Raw genomic sequence first — 15,614 nt, 5'->3', positions numbered from 1 at the left:
TTTGAATCCCTACCATAGAGATGCCAGATTGTAACTGAAAATAGAATCCCCTCTCCCTGACTAGAGTAATTAGGGGTCACCCGATACTGCTTGCAGCATGTCGACTGTTTTTCCAGCAATGATAATCTAAATGACAGCGAAATATGTATAGGACCAGCTTCCAGCCACAAACTCTCACATTGATTAAAACGATCTCACCATCGGACCAGCCCAGTCTGTTGGTGATCCCCCACGAGTCCCGATCGCCTCGAGGAGCGATGCGCGCGTTGGCGGGGCAACCACACCGCTGGGCCCCAAAGCAAAACCATCAGCTTCAAGACCATTGCCCCCCATCCTCCTTACCTATACGCAGCCCGGACTTCACAAGCGTTTACTTACTCTCATCGGCGCACTCAATCTCCATTACTTCTGTTTTAGAAGCGCCATTGCTCCGCCTCAAATACCTGGGCGCCACCAGCCGCAAATTCCAGCTGCGTTTTGACACATTCCGCGCGCGTCAACACCAACAATGGGCACCGATCCCGCCCTGCCGCAGGCGCAAGCATGGTGGGTCGACCTTTTCTTCATGAAGTCTGCTTTTCTGCCTACTATTCTGTCCGTCGCGACATCTTGCCCTGCTTGTAACCCCTTTTGGACCAGGGGCTACTCCTCGCTCTCCTTGGTTCTTCGTGTGCAGATCGGCTCCTAGACGGATTTGTACAGGGCTCGACCCGTCGCCATTACATCGCTAATCTCGAGCGCTGTCGCGCATGCTCCAATTACAGTAGTGCAACGGACCCTGAGCCCGAGAACTCTTTCCGATTCACTCCCATCAAAGCCCTACAGGCGCTGCCCCGGTTGTGGGAGCGCAAGCCCTCAACTCCCTTCCGGGCCGGACTCAAGTCGCGGAAGCTGTGGAAACGCTTTCGCTCGTCTTTTACTAGTATGACGTCTCTCCAGTCATCGACCGTGTTAGAGAACGACGCGTTGCAGACAGCAATCAGCACATCCAAGGATTCGGGGTATGTACGCGGTGTGAAGCGTCTTTGTGTTGGGCCCGGCGAGTCAGAGAACTGTGCCGATGTCGAGGTACCGCAGCCTGGACGTTCGTTTCTTGAGACCAAGTGGGAATCGGCGGCCGTTGGAAAACGAAGTCAGTGTGATATCTATTTTGATGGTGTGCCTTTTTCATCGTTAACCGCGGGTTACAGGAAAATTGCCTGACGCTCCCATTGATATTTTTGATGAAAGTTTGCAAAACGGCCTGGCTGGGCCTACTGCAAATGGCAAGAGTAACAGTCTTGATTACACCGAGAAGGACCTGGCGATGACTGGCTCGCCTCGGCCGCTCAGCACTCTCCAGAGTCCTTCAAGGAGAGCCATTTTCAATGATGAAACGCAGGTTGAGAACCAGGGTTCGCCGGTCTCTGACGCAAAGGCTGCAGAGAACCTACAATCCAGACCGGCAGATCACGAACAGTGCGCAGCGATCGACAGTGCAGCAAAGGATGCAACAAAGGTGCGGGATCTGACTCAAGAACAAGAAGGAACACTGGTGCGATCAGCGTTGCGCAGCTCCCTCGATGGAGAGGATGCCGAGCTGCTCAATGACTTCTTGTCCAAGGCGCAGGCCAAACGGGCCGCCAAGGCAGCCTTGTTGAATTCTCAAGGGGACGTTGTTGAGAACTCACCAAGCCCAGATGAGTCCCCACAGACAGAAACAGAATGCTCTACACCTCGGGCGCGTCGGGCGCTGGAAGCTTTGGATACAAATTCGCCCTCGCCAGCTAAGGTGCAAATCTCACCATCTAAGGTAGATGTAACACCTGGCGACGAAGCCCAGGAAAACGAGACCAGCAAAGATATCATAGATGAGGAGCCAGCTCCTGCAAGCCCTGCATGCCGGCGAAGCACTCGAGTCAAAGCTCCCTCAGCGAATGCTCCGCCCGTGCGCAACACAATCGCCCTGCGCCGGGCCAAAGGGAACGAATTTGTTTTCCTACAGCGGACTGAGTCTCAACAGCTCGCCTTGGCTACCAAGCGGAATACGCGGAACAACCGGGGGAACTCGTTGATGCCCCGAGCCGCTCTTGAAGCTATGGCTCAGCAACAGGATGAGGAGCCCGCTACAGCCGACAATGACCCTCAAGCACGGACAGATCGCAGAACCGTCCGGAGCCGTCGACCAGAGGTTTCACTCAAGCATGTCTCGTGGAATGAGGAACGGCTTGCAGAATACGAAGACGAGCGGGAGACGTCAGAGGAGCTGGAAGAGGAGGGTGCCGCCAGCCAAAATGACGTTGGTGGTACTTCTGGCCCACGACCTGGAACGAAGCGTCTAGAGAAGAGCGCAGCGTCGAGTACGCGCAGCGGCCGTCGCCAGGTGCAGCAGCAAGCAGGTCCAGATGCAGACAGCGCACAGCTCGAGGCGGGCCCATCCACGTCGACTACTGCAGCTAGTAGTAGTAGTGCAACCCCGCGATCAAGACGGGTGCGCCGCCTGGGCGACTCGACGATGATCTCGGGCACCCCCGTGAAGACTGGCAGTGGCCGCATCAGCAAGCCACCCGTCGCCCCGCCCCCCGCGATGGCAGTTGCAGGGCCCTCGACTCCTACCAAAGCCCGTCGGAAGCTAGTCCCCAAGTCTCCTAGTTCGTCGTTGCTCACGGGCCCAGCGTCGAAGAGTACCGACCAGCCGTTTGTCAGTGGCATTCCCACCCGCAGCGCATCGACCTCGGAGGGCACCAAGCGGAAGGCTGTGCTGCAGTCTAGTGCGGGATGTACGCCCATGCCTCGACGCGTCCGCGCGCGGACATGATGGCGTGCGGAGGATGGAATTGGTTGGAGTGCATCCTCCCTCGCTGTGATCTTATACACTTTTGTGTCGTTTCCATCGTTGCATTCCCGTGGTCCACGGGCTTAGGAGTTTCCTTGTTGCTTTTCCTTGCCGTTTTTCCAAGATACCAGGCCTTGCTCGTGTTCTTTTGGTTTAGTCTTTCGTCCAATTGCAATCTTTTTCCGTTGTTCCTATCTTGATGCGTTGTTGATCCGGGCGATGCATGCTCTCCGCTCTTTAGTCGTAGGTACTAGTGACAGTCCTACGACCTCCATCTGCGGGATGACGCCAATGTCCGTTGTTGTGCTGATGCACCCCAAGCTTTCCCCTATCTGATCCTCCGCTGCCGGCGGCTGGCGCAAGCCGTGCGATCAGCACGCCCATCCTGCAGCCCTCCCACGCCGGCCACCAGTGCAGGGAATGGATCGCTTTGTGATGCCCTAGCTTCTGGCTAGTAGCTATTGTGTAGGCAGTTCCCATTGCAGTATTTCCTATGATTGCAATAGATGGCTGCTGCACCGTTCCTTTCCCTGCTAAAGTATGTATCGAGTGCCATGCTGTGGGCATATGTCCCTTCCCTACGCAGAGATAGCATCCCACTCGGCCCCCGCCGTTCGGTCTCCCGACCACCACTCGGCATCCATCCCAACGCCTTCCTTCATCCAATGATGCCCTCGGAAATCCATGCAAACCGACCCGAAACACGCCAGGCCGCACCGGGAAAACACTCACGCCTGTCCCAGCACGATAGCAACAAACTTTCTCCAAAACGGAATGGTGTTTGATATGATTCGCGCCCGATCACCAACTGAGGCATTAAAATGCCGGCCTGCAATAGGCACGCCCTGCTCATCTCCGTCACCGCGGCGTGTGGAACATATACAGTGCTAGGGCTCGGGGCCAATCGGCGGGCATGCTTGTTACCGTATACTTACTACGGGGTACGATAGACATCTGCTGTACGCGATCTATGTTGTCTCACTGGACAGATGCAGTAGTATATACAAGTTACTACCTAGGTAGTATGGCTCGGTCTAGTTCTGGTACCGAGTACCGGAGCCGCGCACTCCCGCAACACGCCAGTGACAAGTACCGAGTACTCCCACGTCACGTCCATAACCACCCGATCAGATCATGAATCGATGGTAAAATCATGGGTAATCATCGACACCATGGAAACCGCTCGCCCTCACTAAGCCCTGTTGGGCATCTCGGTGTTGCAGCTTTTCCGGATCTGCCCACCGCGGGGATTCCGACTTCACCCGAGCCCGCGCTAAGCCCGGAGCGCTGCGCCACGGCGCGCATCGCTCCGAGCCACACGCGGGATGACATCGACGCTGCAGGTGCCGGAGCACTCTGCTCCTGGGAATGGGCAATGGTGCAACCGGTGCGCTGTAACCTCGCAAGCGCTCGAATTGTGATTCAGTGGACGATACTAAATATATATATATTTTTTTGTCTTTCAATGGGACATCGCCATCCAGCCGGTGTATACTCGGCGGAATCCTCGAGTGGAAGACTGTGCTCCGTCCTTGGCGGGGATAGATTGCCTCCATGTGAAGGCAGACAAGCATCATGATGGATTCGGCGATGGCGTTGTCAAATTTACTACGGCAATACATCCAATACATCGGGGCTGCAAAAATGCCGCGGTATTCGAGCAATGGATGTTCTGTTTCGTTCTGCACCGCGACCAAAGTCTCATTTATGGGACGCTGGCTCATTACCGAGGGAACGTGGATCCCGGCGGGGAGCATGGCCCGGTGTGTGGGAGAGAGCAACGTATGTTCGGTTGATCAGAGATTCGACCGTGCATAAGAATTAGAATTCTGGCAATGGAAGACTCCGGCAAGTACAACTACTAGGGTTTATGTCTACAAGCAGCATGGATCTAGTCTTGGATGGATTGGACATTCATCTATTGTGTCTGTTCGTTACAAGTTCATAGCAGACACCCACTTGGGTATCAACTTCATTCCAGCACTTTCACTCTCGCTTTCACCGTTTTTCAATTCATGCCGACAGGTTCTTGGCGGTCTCCTCGGGCCAGACGTCGTAGCCAAAGGTATCCTTCATGTTGACAAAGCGGAAGTGGCGGCCGTCGGCCACCTTGTTGACGGCCTCGTAGTCCGCATCCGACAGGTCGATGCTCTTAAAGTTGGACTCGATGCGCTTGGGGTTGGAGCTCTTGGGCAGGACGACGTAGCCGCGGCGCAGACCCCAGGCAATCAGCACTTGAGCCAGGGTGTTGCCGCCCTTCTCGGCGATCTCGTTCAGCGTCTTGTTCTCGCTGACCCGCTCGCCCGTGGTGGGCACCTGGTTCTGCGAGCCCAGCGGCGAGTAGGCCTCGGGCAAAATGTTCTGGGAGAAGCAGTACTGCACCAGCTCGTCGTTGGGCAAGAAGGGGTGGATTTCCACCTGGTTGACGTGCGGCACCACCTTGGCGAATGTAGCCATCTGCTTCAACTGCGGGATGGTCCAGTTGGAGACTCCAATGGCCTTGACCTTGCCCTCCTCGTACAGCTTCTCCATGGCGCGCCATGTAGGCTCGGGGTTCTCGGTGAGATCCTTCAGGATCACGTACTAGAGCACGGTGGTCAGCACGGGAGGGGACTGGAGCAGGGAGGTTTTCCCCCGCAAAAAGAGCTCATACCTTGCCATCGGCACCAATCTTGGGGTGTTCCTGGTCCTCCTTCTCAGCAGCAATGGGCCAGTGGATGAGGAACAGGTCAATGTAGTCCAGTTGCAGACGGTCCAGAGAGTTCTGGGCGGACCAAAGAACATCCTCGTACCGGTGCAGGTGGTTCCAGACCTTGGTTGTCACAAAGATATCCTCACGCTTGACGGAGGGGTTCTCCTTCAAGAAGTCCCGGATTCCCTCGCCCACCTCATCCTCGTTGAGGTAGAACCAGGCACAGTCCAGGTGACGGTAGCCAGTTCGGAGCGCAGTAGTGACAGCTGCGTAGGTCTCGCCCTTGGAGCCCTCGCTAGCAAAGGTACCAAAGCCAACGCCGGGGATCTTGACCCCGTTGCTCAGTGTGAAGGTCTTTCCAGAGGACATGGTGAATCAATTGGATATACAATGTGGTGTGTGAGAGAGAGAAGTGGGAGAAGAAAGAAGTTACAAAGGTAGCGGGATGAAAGGAAGCCGAGCGATGACGCCGTTTTGAAGATTGAAGGTGGGGTGGAGGGGTACCTCGATACCTCGCATGCCAGGTATTGCCATCCTGCAAATGCACAACTCCCGGATGTACAGCTACCTCTGCCTTGCCGGTAACTCTTAGCAATCAGATGTATATATTCCTATCCTGTTCCCCCCAGCCAATACAATGTATACAAAAGGTAACTATATAGCACTCCACGACTTGCAGCACTTCCCCCTCCCCGTGTCGATCCCGCTGGTCTTGGCCCCTTGGGCAGCCATCCTCAGTTGTTCCCATTCCCTCGCCTGCCCCCGGAACCGAGTGTCCCTGAACTGCATGAAAGGGTGCGCGAACCTCCCAAACCGGGCGCGTGTAATTTTCAAAAGCACCCGCGATGACATCACCGCACCCGAAACGGCGCTGAGCGTTTGACCCGCCCGATCGTCATCGGCTCCATCGATCTCAGGCCGGTTCCACGGGCGAACTGTGCTGAACACCAATCATCACCAGCCCGGCCGGCCAGAGAGCCCTTTTCTCGCCCACTCGGCGTGTTGCGCTGCTTCACGCCGGCCCAGAGAGACCCTGCGTAGCCAATCATGCCGCCGTTAATCCGTCGGCCGTCGAAGAGGCGTGGCTCGCGTACTGAGTACACGGCGAGACATGGCATCAACCTTGGTGACGCAGGTACCCTGTACCCCCTTTCCCGTGGATAGCCTCCCGACTGCCACGGTCCACCAGCCGCAATGTACAGTGATCCTGTTGCCAAATGATGACGATAATTCCTAGGAATGATGATACCCAGGGAGTGGATCCACACCCCCCTCCGTAATCATGCAGAGGAAATGGCAAGATACCATTTTTTTCGTTTGCCAATGGACACCGGTATCAGATAGAGCCTCTATATATACGCTGGCCTCCCTCTACTTTCTTGCCTCTTTCTTAACTTTGCTTCTCCCCATTCTGTCTCCCTCTATCGTCCAATTGTCCTGGTATACTTCACCGGTGACTTCTCTACTCGACGATTAGATCATCTACACTTTCTTTGATCTCCCGTCTCTCCCTTCCTACTTCCCGCCACCTGCCAACATGCCTCGCTTTGACGACGCTGACTTTGGAGTCGAGGCGGCTCCTCGGGACCCTCGCGCTAGCGATGCGCAGCCCGCTCGCTCGCCTCGCGACCTGCGTGGCAGCGCTGGCCTCGCCATTCCCTCGGACAGCGGCAACACCGTGGAGATTCCCGCCACCCGGAGCTCCATCAGTGATGCCGCTGCGTTCATGCACAACCTGAGCCTCTCGCCCTCCATGAAGGACCGCCGCGGCTCCCGTAACTCATTCGGCACTTCTCTTCCCATCCCCCGTTCGCCTCGCCACTCCCGACTGTCTTCCGTCAAGCGGCCTGGTGTCTCTATCTCACAGGACATCCTGGCCTCGCAGGTGCAGGACATGTCCAAGGAGAAGGTCAAGGCTGCGAAGAACATGGCTTTCGCCTTCGACATTGACGGTGTGCTGGCACACGGTAACGAGCCCATTGAGGAGGCCAAGGAGGTCCTGAAGATCCTCAACGGCGATAACGAGCTGGGCATCAAGATTCCTCACATCCTGCTCACCAATGGTGGCGGTAAGACCGAGGTCGCCCGTTGCCAGCAGCTCTCCGAGATTCTGGAAGCTCCTATCTCTACCGATCAGTTCATCCAGTCCCACACCCCCATGCAGGCCCTGGCGGAGTACTACGACACTGTTCTGGTGTGTGGTGGCGAGGACTACAAGGTCCGTGATGTCGCCGAGAGCTACGGCTTTAAGAACGTTGTTCACCCCAAGGATATCCTCGCCTGGGACCCGACTGTGTCGCCATGGCGCTGCTTCTCGGAGGCTGACCGCGCTAACGCGAAGCCCCGCGACTTCTCTAAGATGAAGTTCGATGCTATCCTGGTCTTCGCTGACTCCCGCGACTACGCTACTGATATGCAAATCATCATCGATCTGCTTCTGGCCGAGGACGGCAAGCTCCTGACTCGCGCCAAGGACCCCGTCGCTAGCCGTATTCCTATCTACTTCTCCCAGGGTGACCATGTGATGCCTACCGACCACAAGGGTCCTCCCCGTCTGACCCAGGGTCTCTTCCGTATCTCTATTGAGGCTCAGTACAAGGCTCTTACTGGTGTCGACCTTGAGCGTGTCGTCTACGGTAAGCCCGAGCGCGCCACATACACCTACGCCGACGAGGTTCTCAAGTCCTGGATGGATGAACTCCACAATGAGAACCGCCTACCCGAGAACGTCTACATGGTCGGCGACAACCCCCAATCTGACATTATTGGTGGTAACATGTACGGCTGGAACACCTGCCTGGTTCGCACAGGTGTCTTCCAGGGTGGAAAGGGTCAGAACGACCCCAACAACCCCGCCAACTTCGGTGTCTTCGACAACGTTCTCGAGGCTGTCAAGGCTGCCATCGCCAAGGAGCTCGGTGCCGACTTCAAGCTCAAGTGGAACCCCAAGGTCAACCCTGTCCTTCACGGCGAGGGTACCTCCGCTGTCGAGTAAACCAATATCTCACGAAACCTCCAAAACAAGGATCACGAATTTATGGCCCTCGGTACTGTCACGCCGAACGAACCTCTAGAAAGCACACAACCAACAGCGTGAATGCAGCTAGGCTTGGAACGGGTTTGTCTCTATGGCGTTTTTGTTTGTTTTTCCCATTCCACCGCTAGACTCTGTTTCTTTTTGCATGTCCCCCTTAGTTTCCTGGTTGAATTTTGGGGCTTCCTAGGGCTTTTAAGACTTCTGATATCCACTGTCATGTCATTGGCTTAAGAGAGCAGAGTGATCAATACTTTTGAACCTGTTCTCTACACCTATTTCCTTTTGCATCTCTAGACTGAATTTCCATCCTCATTGTGTGGTACGACCATGACGCGAACACTATTTCTTGCGCCATGGCCGCAAGCAGTTGTACCCGACTATTGAACATACCAATACCAACACCATTCTCAAATCAACTTCCGACCTTCAGCCAATGATGACCTTGACCTTGCACATTGCAATATCACTGTATATTTCCCACCTGAGTCCTGTAATTTTCCACGTCAATTTTCATCGTTGCGGGGAAGCAATCGTTGACGCCATCGTGACTGCATCGCCCATTCTTATCGTTTAGTTATCGTACGCAGCGCAGTCTGGTCCCAACTCTATACAAGGTTTAGCCTCGACCTGTCAACTGACACACTCCTTTAAGGCAATCCAAAGAAGAGTCTGTCATGTAGTTTGAATTTGAGCAATTTGCGTATGTGTTTTTCACAGTTGTCACTGTATTTGACAAACCAGCTTGGAATCCTCCACGCAGTTCGAGCCCATCCCCGTCTTGAAACTAGGATTTAGAACGGCGTTGTCTCGGCAAAGCACCGGAACACAAGGGATAGAAAGAACATGGAAAATTCTAGAGCGGGAGGCTAGGCATCTCATTTTCTGGATGGCGTCTAGCCTAGGAAAATTCACTTCTGTCTCTGCGGGCGAAAATCAAACCACCAAGAATGATCAGTGCGGGTGTTGCCGCGCCAGTGGCAAACACGCTTCCTGGGTTCTTTTTTTTTGCCTCGCCCGGATACCCGGCTGGTTCTCTATTCAATTTCTAGTTACCCCTAGATATTTTTTAGGATATAGGAAGTCATGGCTTTTTCCCTGAGACATGGTAATAAGTATTTATCCATATGATCCTATGCTGACCTCAATAGCCCCCTTTTACTCTACCCCCCCCCCTCTCTTAATATTTACCCATAGATAGCTATACACCTTTTGACCGCTCTTTTAAAGAAAGGTATCTGTTCCTTGATAAGGGTTATCTGTGCACTTCTTACTATCGAACATGGCGATAGTGCTAATATACTAACCATTGAACACTAAACCCCGGTGGTTTTGAATAAACTACAGCAGCCTGGGGGGCATCAGCTAGCCTTACTCGGAGTTTCCCTCCTTAGAAAGAGATCTCTTAGCTTCCAATTCTTGTCCCTCTTCAGCGTACTATTATGCTGGTCAACCTCCTTTCCAAATGCCCAAGCGAATCTCATCTCTTATTCCCCTTAGCCGCGGCCAAGCTTTATAATACCACCAACCGCGATATATTGGCATAGGAGGATTTCTGATATCTCTAAACTGACTCGTCTTGGTTCACCTTGACTAGATTGAAAATAATCCTTCCGGGGTCAATGGAGACATCGAATTTGTGAACGACTCTCTCACTATTCCTTTTGAATCTCTATTCCTCTTCCCAAGGGACACTGGACTCAATCTTGAACTGTCTAGCGTGAAGCCTCATGTCCAGTGCTGTATACACATTACTCCCTATGATGGAATAGAATCAGCCACTGCCATCAAGCAAGGAAACTGATCTCCAGCACCTTTCTTACCACTTATAATACCCTTCCCTGACATAGGGAACTATATGTCTTTCTACTACTCTTTTGGATATGAAGATCTAGTTCCATAGACAACCCTCTCCATTCGTTAAGCTCACTGTTCCTACCTTTCTTTTCCTCTCTCCCTCCCCCAGCACTGTCAATTCGGTTCTTCCGCTGATCTTCGATCTGATCTGTATCAAGCATATATAGATCCCTCTTTTCTCTTGTCAGATGTCCTTGTCATGGTTCTCATCACTTCGAGCATATAGACCATCACATTGAAGCTCCTTTGCGTGTGGGCAGGACAATTTGACTTTGACTTGGTGGAGGGTTGATCAAAGATAATAATGAATAGATATATGTAATAAAAAGGATCATAAGAGCAGTTTGAGTTGCTTAGTAGGTAGTAATAAGAAAATTCAAATCACACTATCCAACCCTTCAGGAGTTAGGACTGGGATAGGGAAGAGGTCAGCAGGTGCAAAGATCTCTTATATATCATTCTCTGTCGATATATATGTGTTTGGTGATCTAACAACCCTAGGTTTCTGACTATCCATCTAGACATCAATATTCTCTTTCCAGTGATTACATCTACAATTGGCTCTAGCAGTAACAAGCCTTATCCCTTTTTATATTGTCTCTCACTTATCTCTCGCTACTGTGATATATATTAGTCTAGCCCCCCCCCCCCCCCCCAATTCCTACTAAAATAAGCGAATAGGCTCTGTTCAACTATCAGTCTATATAAGGCTGAGATGAAATATGAGCCTGCGTCGGCACTGGCCTGTGAAGAATGGGAGGCAGCAGGGAAAATGGGGAGAGAGCCCACACTGCCTGACGAGTGGGTTGATGGGAATCTGGTTTGTAAGAATTTGGCCCTTATATCATCCACCATTAAATTAGATTCGCTGACATGCGATATTGCCATATATCGGGCTCTGTACATTCTACAGTGGTCTATATGCACTGTCAATTAGCCCCTGTATATATCTAGAGCTGCGATATATAGTACACAGGGTTGTAGGAGGGCTACCATTGGAGGACCGGTCGGAACTCTAGCATCATTCTCGCGCAATCAGGTGTGATACCTACCCAAGGCGTATGTGATGTCCTACTTAGCGCGCCTGGATTTGCCTCACTTCCGAGGCACTATAGAGAAAGTGGGAGCCTACATCCAATATGAAGTGGAGCGCCTGTCGACTGGTCATGGACAGCGCCAATCCCGTCCTCGAATGGCTTGTACGTGTCCCTGGATCCCCCGCCCCCTGTACGATGACAAGCAGTCGGATGATCTCCCGGCGAGTGGCATTCTCCAGATCCGCGGAGATACGCGACTTGCACCTGAATTGTGTGAATGTCGTACACAGAGCATGGAATGGGCAGCGTTCCTCGGGATCCGGCCGGGTGCCCCGAAAGTTGAATCTATTCCTCACTACAACCGGTAGTTCGGACGGTGTTCTTATCCCCGGCTGATTTTCCAGCCCGAGGGAGGTGGGACAGCGGGCTCTATAGCCAAGATCTCGGCAGCTGCACATTCTCTCCCAACTATTGCCTGGTTGACTTCATAGCATGCTGCGATCCAACCCCGTCGAGCGAGGCGGGAGGGATCAGCACGATCCACGCCCCCCTGGGAGCTCACAAGCGAGGGAGCTTAGCGGATACCGGCAGGAATTGGATGCTCCGTTCCTGCGACGTGCGATGTATCCAGGGTTGTGGAAAGGGATCCTCCTCCCCCCTTTTCCTCCTGCTCGGGGGCGGGGGATGGGCTGACGATTGACCCCAGGGATCTAACGTCATCTGGCATCTCGATCCCGACCGTGTCACAGCGCCGGTTCATCCGAAACTAAGCCTTTGCCAATCCTGCCGGGTTTGTCGCACACGGTCGCAAACGCTGCGGTGTTCCGGTCAGCACCGGGAGGGAGGTGTGGAGGCGAATGCGAAACAAGATTCGGGCCGGTGCCCAGAAAATCAGGGCCCTCGTGAGAGAGCGATGGTTGAAGATCCTCGTGGGATTTGTATTGTATTTCCCTCCTTGTACATCCAAAGGAAGGCAAGGAAGGCAAGGAAGGCGAGTCGGTGAGCTGCGGCTCGGCGCCGGAGCGGTCAGGTGATTACCATTAGGTAATGGATGTCCCCGCACGGGCGTGGCAGCCAATAAGCGATGGCCAACACGGGCGCGATTACCTAACAAGAACTCGAGAACGCCAACGTGGTCCGGGGTACATGTGGATTACTTAGGAAGGAAGTGCAATTGAGTGTGTAGTACCGAGTATCTCCATACACACCTAATAATGTACATATCTAGTATAGACGACGGTGTACCGCCTGACCTGCGCTTGGCCCTAGCGCCCATTCCAGTTATGTCATAGAATCCCCGTTGGAGTCGAAAACGGAGATTCGAGACCTTTGACAAGAAATCCATCGAGGATACGTCGACATGTAACTAGATATGCATGGTCTGCGAATGAATCATGCTAGGATGTCCAGAGGACACCGGGCACCAACGTGGCACGCAATGACGCCATGCGCCGCAGGGAAAAGAAAAGAAAATCGATCGAGGCTGCAGGGGTAGCTTGACGCCGAGCTAAACCGCGTCGGGGCGCCGCCAAACCCAAATGTACAAAATCCTCCGCCACCGTTGCCATCCGCTCCTCCAATATATGTACTTCTGTTCTGCCACGCGCTCGCATCGACCCTCATCATCCTGGAGACTCACAACTGACCGAACGGAATCGATAAAATCGGTGGATTCGTCTCACACCCGACTCCGAGTGGACCACCACCAGGCCTTTTTCTTCTCTTTCCCGCTAAAGCCTGTGCAACGCCGGATCGCCCTTTTCCGTGACTAACAGCTTCGCGTTTTTTCAACTTCCCCCGCCGCCCCTCCTATTCTCCTCTCAGAACCCTCCTCGTCGGCGTCTTTTGCTCTGCTTCTGATTGACCGGGATACTCTTTGGGCGCCGTGGAATCCGGGGAAGCTCGTTGTGTGCAATCTTATTTTTTTTTTTTCCAAAAAATTTCCTCTCGGTGTGCCCACCCTAACGGTACCTCTCCGACCAACCGTCTGTATCTTGGGGCCCTTTATAGAGGGCCCGCTCTCTCTCATTATGGCCTCTGTCACCTCTCCCTCTGTGCCTTCGCACTCCAAGCCGACCAACCCTCGCCTCACCACCTGCGGTGATCCCCACTCGCGAGACTCGTCGCCCTCGTCTTGCGACACCCCCGACGGCTCGCGGTCAAGCAGTCGCCGCCGCCCATCCTTTGGCTCCATCAAAGAAGACGTCGACGGTAGGCTCGCCTTGTCGTGCTATGCCCCTCGTATGCCGTGACTGACTCGATCGACCTCCCAGGCATTGCGCAATCCTTCTTGGACACGCACCACGTCCCGTCCCCCAAGGAGGCCAAGGACCCTCGCACGTTCGACTTTCCGGAGATGCAGCAGACGCCCGACTTCTGTTGCCCATGCGGTGGTTTCCTGGGATGGAAGTCGATTCGACTGGGCGGAAAGAGCCTGAGCCGCAGCTACGGAGATCTCCGCAACCTGGGAAACCTGCAGGCAAAGGGTTGGGCATGGGAAACTACTGATACGGGAAGAGAACTCGTACCGCCCAAAGCATCCGCGGTCGTGGAACAGGAGCTGCCCCAGCCGCCTCCCGCGGGCACGTCGGCTCTCGAGAAGCTCCCGCCCGAAGTCCTCGGTAAGAGAGGTGTTGGTGCATGAACCCATCCGCCCGCTGTACTAACCCGTCTCGCCAGACCAAGTCATCTCCCACCTCGCATTGGATGTGCCTCCCAACGGCTACGCGCCACGCAATGTCGACCTGGTGTCATGCCTCCTGGCCTCGCGGACGTTGCACGCGGCGACGTTAGGCGTGTTGTACAGAAACATGACCTTCCCGCACTCGATCATCTTCTCCAAGGCGCTCAATCATATGCTGCAGTATCCAGCTCTCGGCACTCTGGTGCGCCGTCTGGACTTTTCGCACTTCACTTCCGTCGGCCTGGGTCGCACCAAGCAGATGAACGCCGAAATCCAAAACTTGACCTCGCGGACTCTGCTCCAGTGCCTGGATCTTTTGCCTAACCTGAAGGAATGTCTTCTGCAGGAGCATCTCGAGGGCGATCTGAGCGTGGACGTGGTTCGGAAGCTTTTCATGGATTTGCCAAACCTGCGCGCGGTGGATTTCTGCGGTTGTTCGACCCAATCCTTTTCTCAGGTGTTCCAGGAGGCTCTGACCGCGGGCCCTCCTTTGCCGATGACCATGCCCAACCTGCAACGTCTCTCGCTTCATGAGTGCAGCACAATCCAGGCGCCGATCTTCGATCTCTTGCTCTCGCGAATGGTCAACCTGACTCACCTGGATCTTACTCATACCCAAGTCAACGACTCGGCCCTCTTCGCCATCCCCGAGACGGCCCGTATCACCCACCTGAGCTTGTCCCGGTGCACCCGTCTTCGCGCCTCGCAGCTGGTGGAGTTCCTGACCACTCACCCGGCTGTCTGTAACTCTCTGACGTATCTGAACCTCATGACGGATGCGACGCGCTTCCGCCTGCTAGAGGAAGAGGATGTGACTGCGCTGCTGCCCAAGCTGCCGAGCACTCTTCGCTCTCTCAATCTGGGCGGTGCGAGAGTGACCTCGGAACACGTGCCACTACTTGTCCCTCTGACCAAGCACCTGGAGGAACTGGGCCTGAGCTCTGCGGATCTCTCTGTGAAGGATGTGAATTCCTTCTTCACCCCGCCCCCCGAATCTATCTCCGGTCCCAGCGGAAACGCGGCTCCCAGCACGTTGTGCTACCTTGACCTTGCCAAGGTTCCGCAGATGACCATCGGTGCCATCTTTCACTTGAGCTCCTGTCTCCTGCTCACGGAGCAGAGCTACCCACTGCAGGTGATTGAATTCGGTGACAAGATCATCACCCCCTTGCGTGAGCGTTCCAAGACTCAGCGCGTCTCGGTGGGCTGGACTGTGCGGGACCTTGGCCGACGGGGCTGGTACGTCCGGGACCCGGCGTCTATGCCCAATTGCCCCATTGATGATGGCTCGCGTTCCTGGAAGATGGGCGCGCGCTGGTGGGGTATGCGCAAGATCCCCATGGCTGTCGGCGACGTCGGCGGTATTTACGGACACTACATGTTCAAGAAATGATTTTCCTTGGCGCCTTTCCTTCTACTCCGCGGGAAAAAGCAAGCTCTCTACTCTTCACTGCGCTTTTTTGATCATTGCTGGTGGCCAATACCCTTATTGATTT

At 54.3% G+C, this 15,614-nt stretch overlaps 5 protein-coding genes across 5 annotated transcripts; 3 read left to right on the top strand and 2 right to left on the bottom strand.

Moving 5' to 3' along the window:
* Nucleotides 1-508: 508 nt before the first annotated feature.
* Nucleotides 509-2,797, top strand: N7459_009545 (uncharacterized protein; the record flags this gene model as incomplete). The annotated part of the gene is made up of 3 exons (XM_056948713.1): nt 509-546; nt 765-1,132; nt 1,191-2,797. The coding sequence occupies 3 exons, from the start codon at nt 509-511 to the stop codon at nt 2,795-2,797; spliced, it is 2,013 nt and encodes a 670-aa protein (XP_056795938.1).
* Nucleotides 2,798-4,828: 2,031 nt separating this feature from the next.
* On the bottom strand, nt 4,829-5,876 carry gldB (putative glycerol dehydrogenase (GldB); the record flags this gene model as incomplete). The annotated part of the gene is made up of 2 exons (XM_056948712.1): nt 4,829-5,398; nt 5,469-5,876. The coding sequence occupies 2 exons, from the start codon at nt 5,874-5,876 to the stop codon at nt 4,829-4,831; spliced, it is 978 nt and encodes a 325-aa protein (XP_056795937.1).
* Nucleotides 5,877-6,358: 482 nt separating this feature from the next.
* Nucleotides 6,359-6,625, bottom strand: N7459_009543 (uncharacterized protein; the record flags this gene model as incomplete). Its single annotated transcript, XM_056948711.1, has 1 exon — nt 6,359-6,625. One exon carries the CDS (start codon nt 6,623-6,625, stop codon nt 6,359-6,361), a length of 267 nt encoding a protein of 88 aa, XP_056795936.1.
* A 419-nt stretch (nt 6,626-7,044) lies between these two features.
* Nucleotides 7,045-8,502, top strand: N7459_009542 (phosphatidyl synthase; the record flags this gene model as incomplete). The annotated part of the gene is made up of 1 exon (XM_056948710.1): nt 7,045-8,502. One exon carries the CDS (start codon nt 7,045-7,047, stop codon nt 8,500-8,502), a length of 1,458 nt encoding a protein of 485 aa, XP_056795935.1.
* A 4,963-nt stretch (nt 8,503-13,465) lies between these two features.
* Nucleotides 13,466-15,511, top strand: N7459_009541 (Leucine Rich Repeat domain protein; the record flags this gene model as incomplete). The annotated part of the gene is made up of 3 exons (XM_056948709.1): nt 13,466-13,646; nt 13,709-14,056; nt 14,115-15,511. 3 exons carry the CDS (start codon nt 13,466-13,468, stop codon nt 15,509-15,511), a joined length of 1,926 nt encoding a protein of 641 aa, XP_056795934.1.
* Nucleotides 15,512-15,614: the final 103 nt, after the last annotated feature.

This window comes from Penicillium hispanicum, assembly GCF_028827665.1.
Source record: "Penicillium hispanicum strain IBT 35686 chromosome Unknown utg000008l_segment0_segment0, whole genome shotgun sequence".
NCBI lineage: Eukaryota > Fungi > Ascomycota > Eurotiomycetes > Eurotiales > Aspergillaceae > Penicillium > Penicillium hispanicum.
The sequence above is the reverse complement of the archived record's forward strand: the minus strand, read 5'-3'. Positions and strand labels throughout refer to the sequence as shown.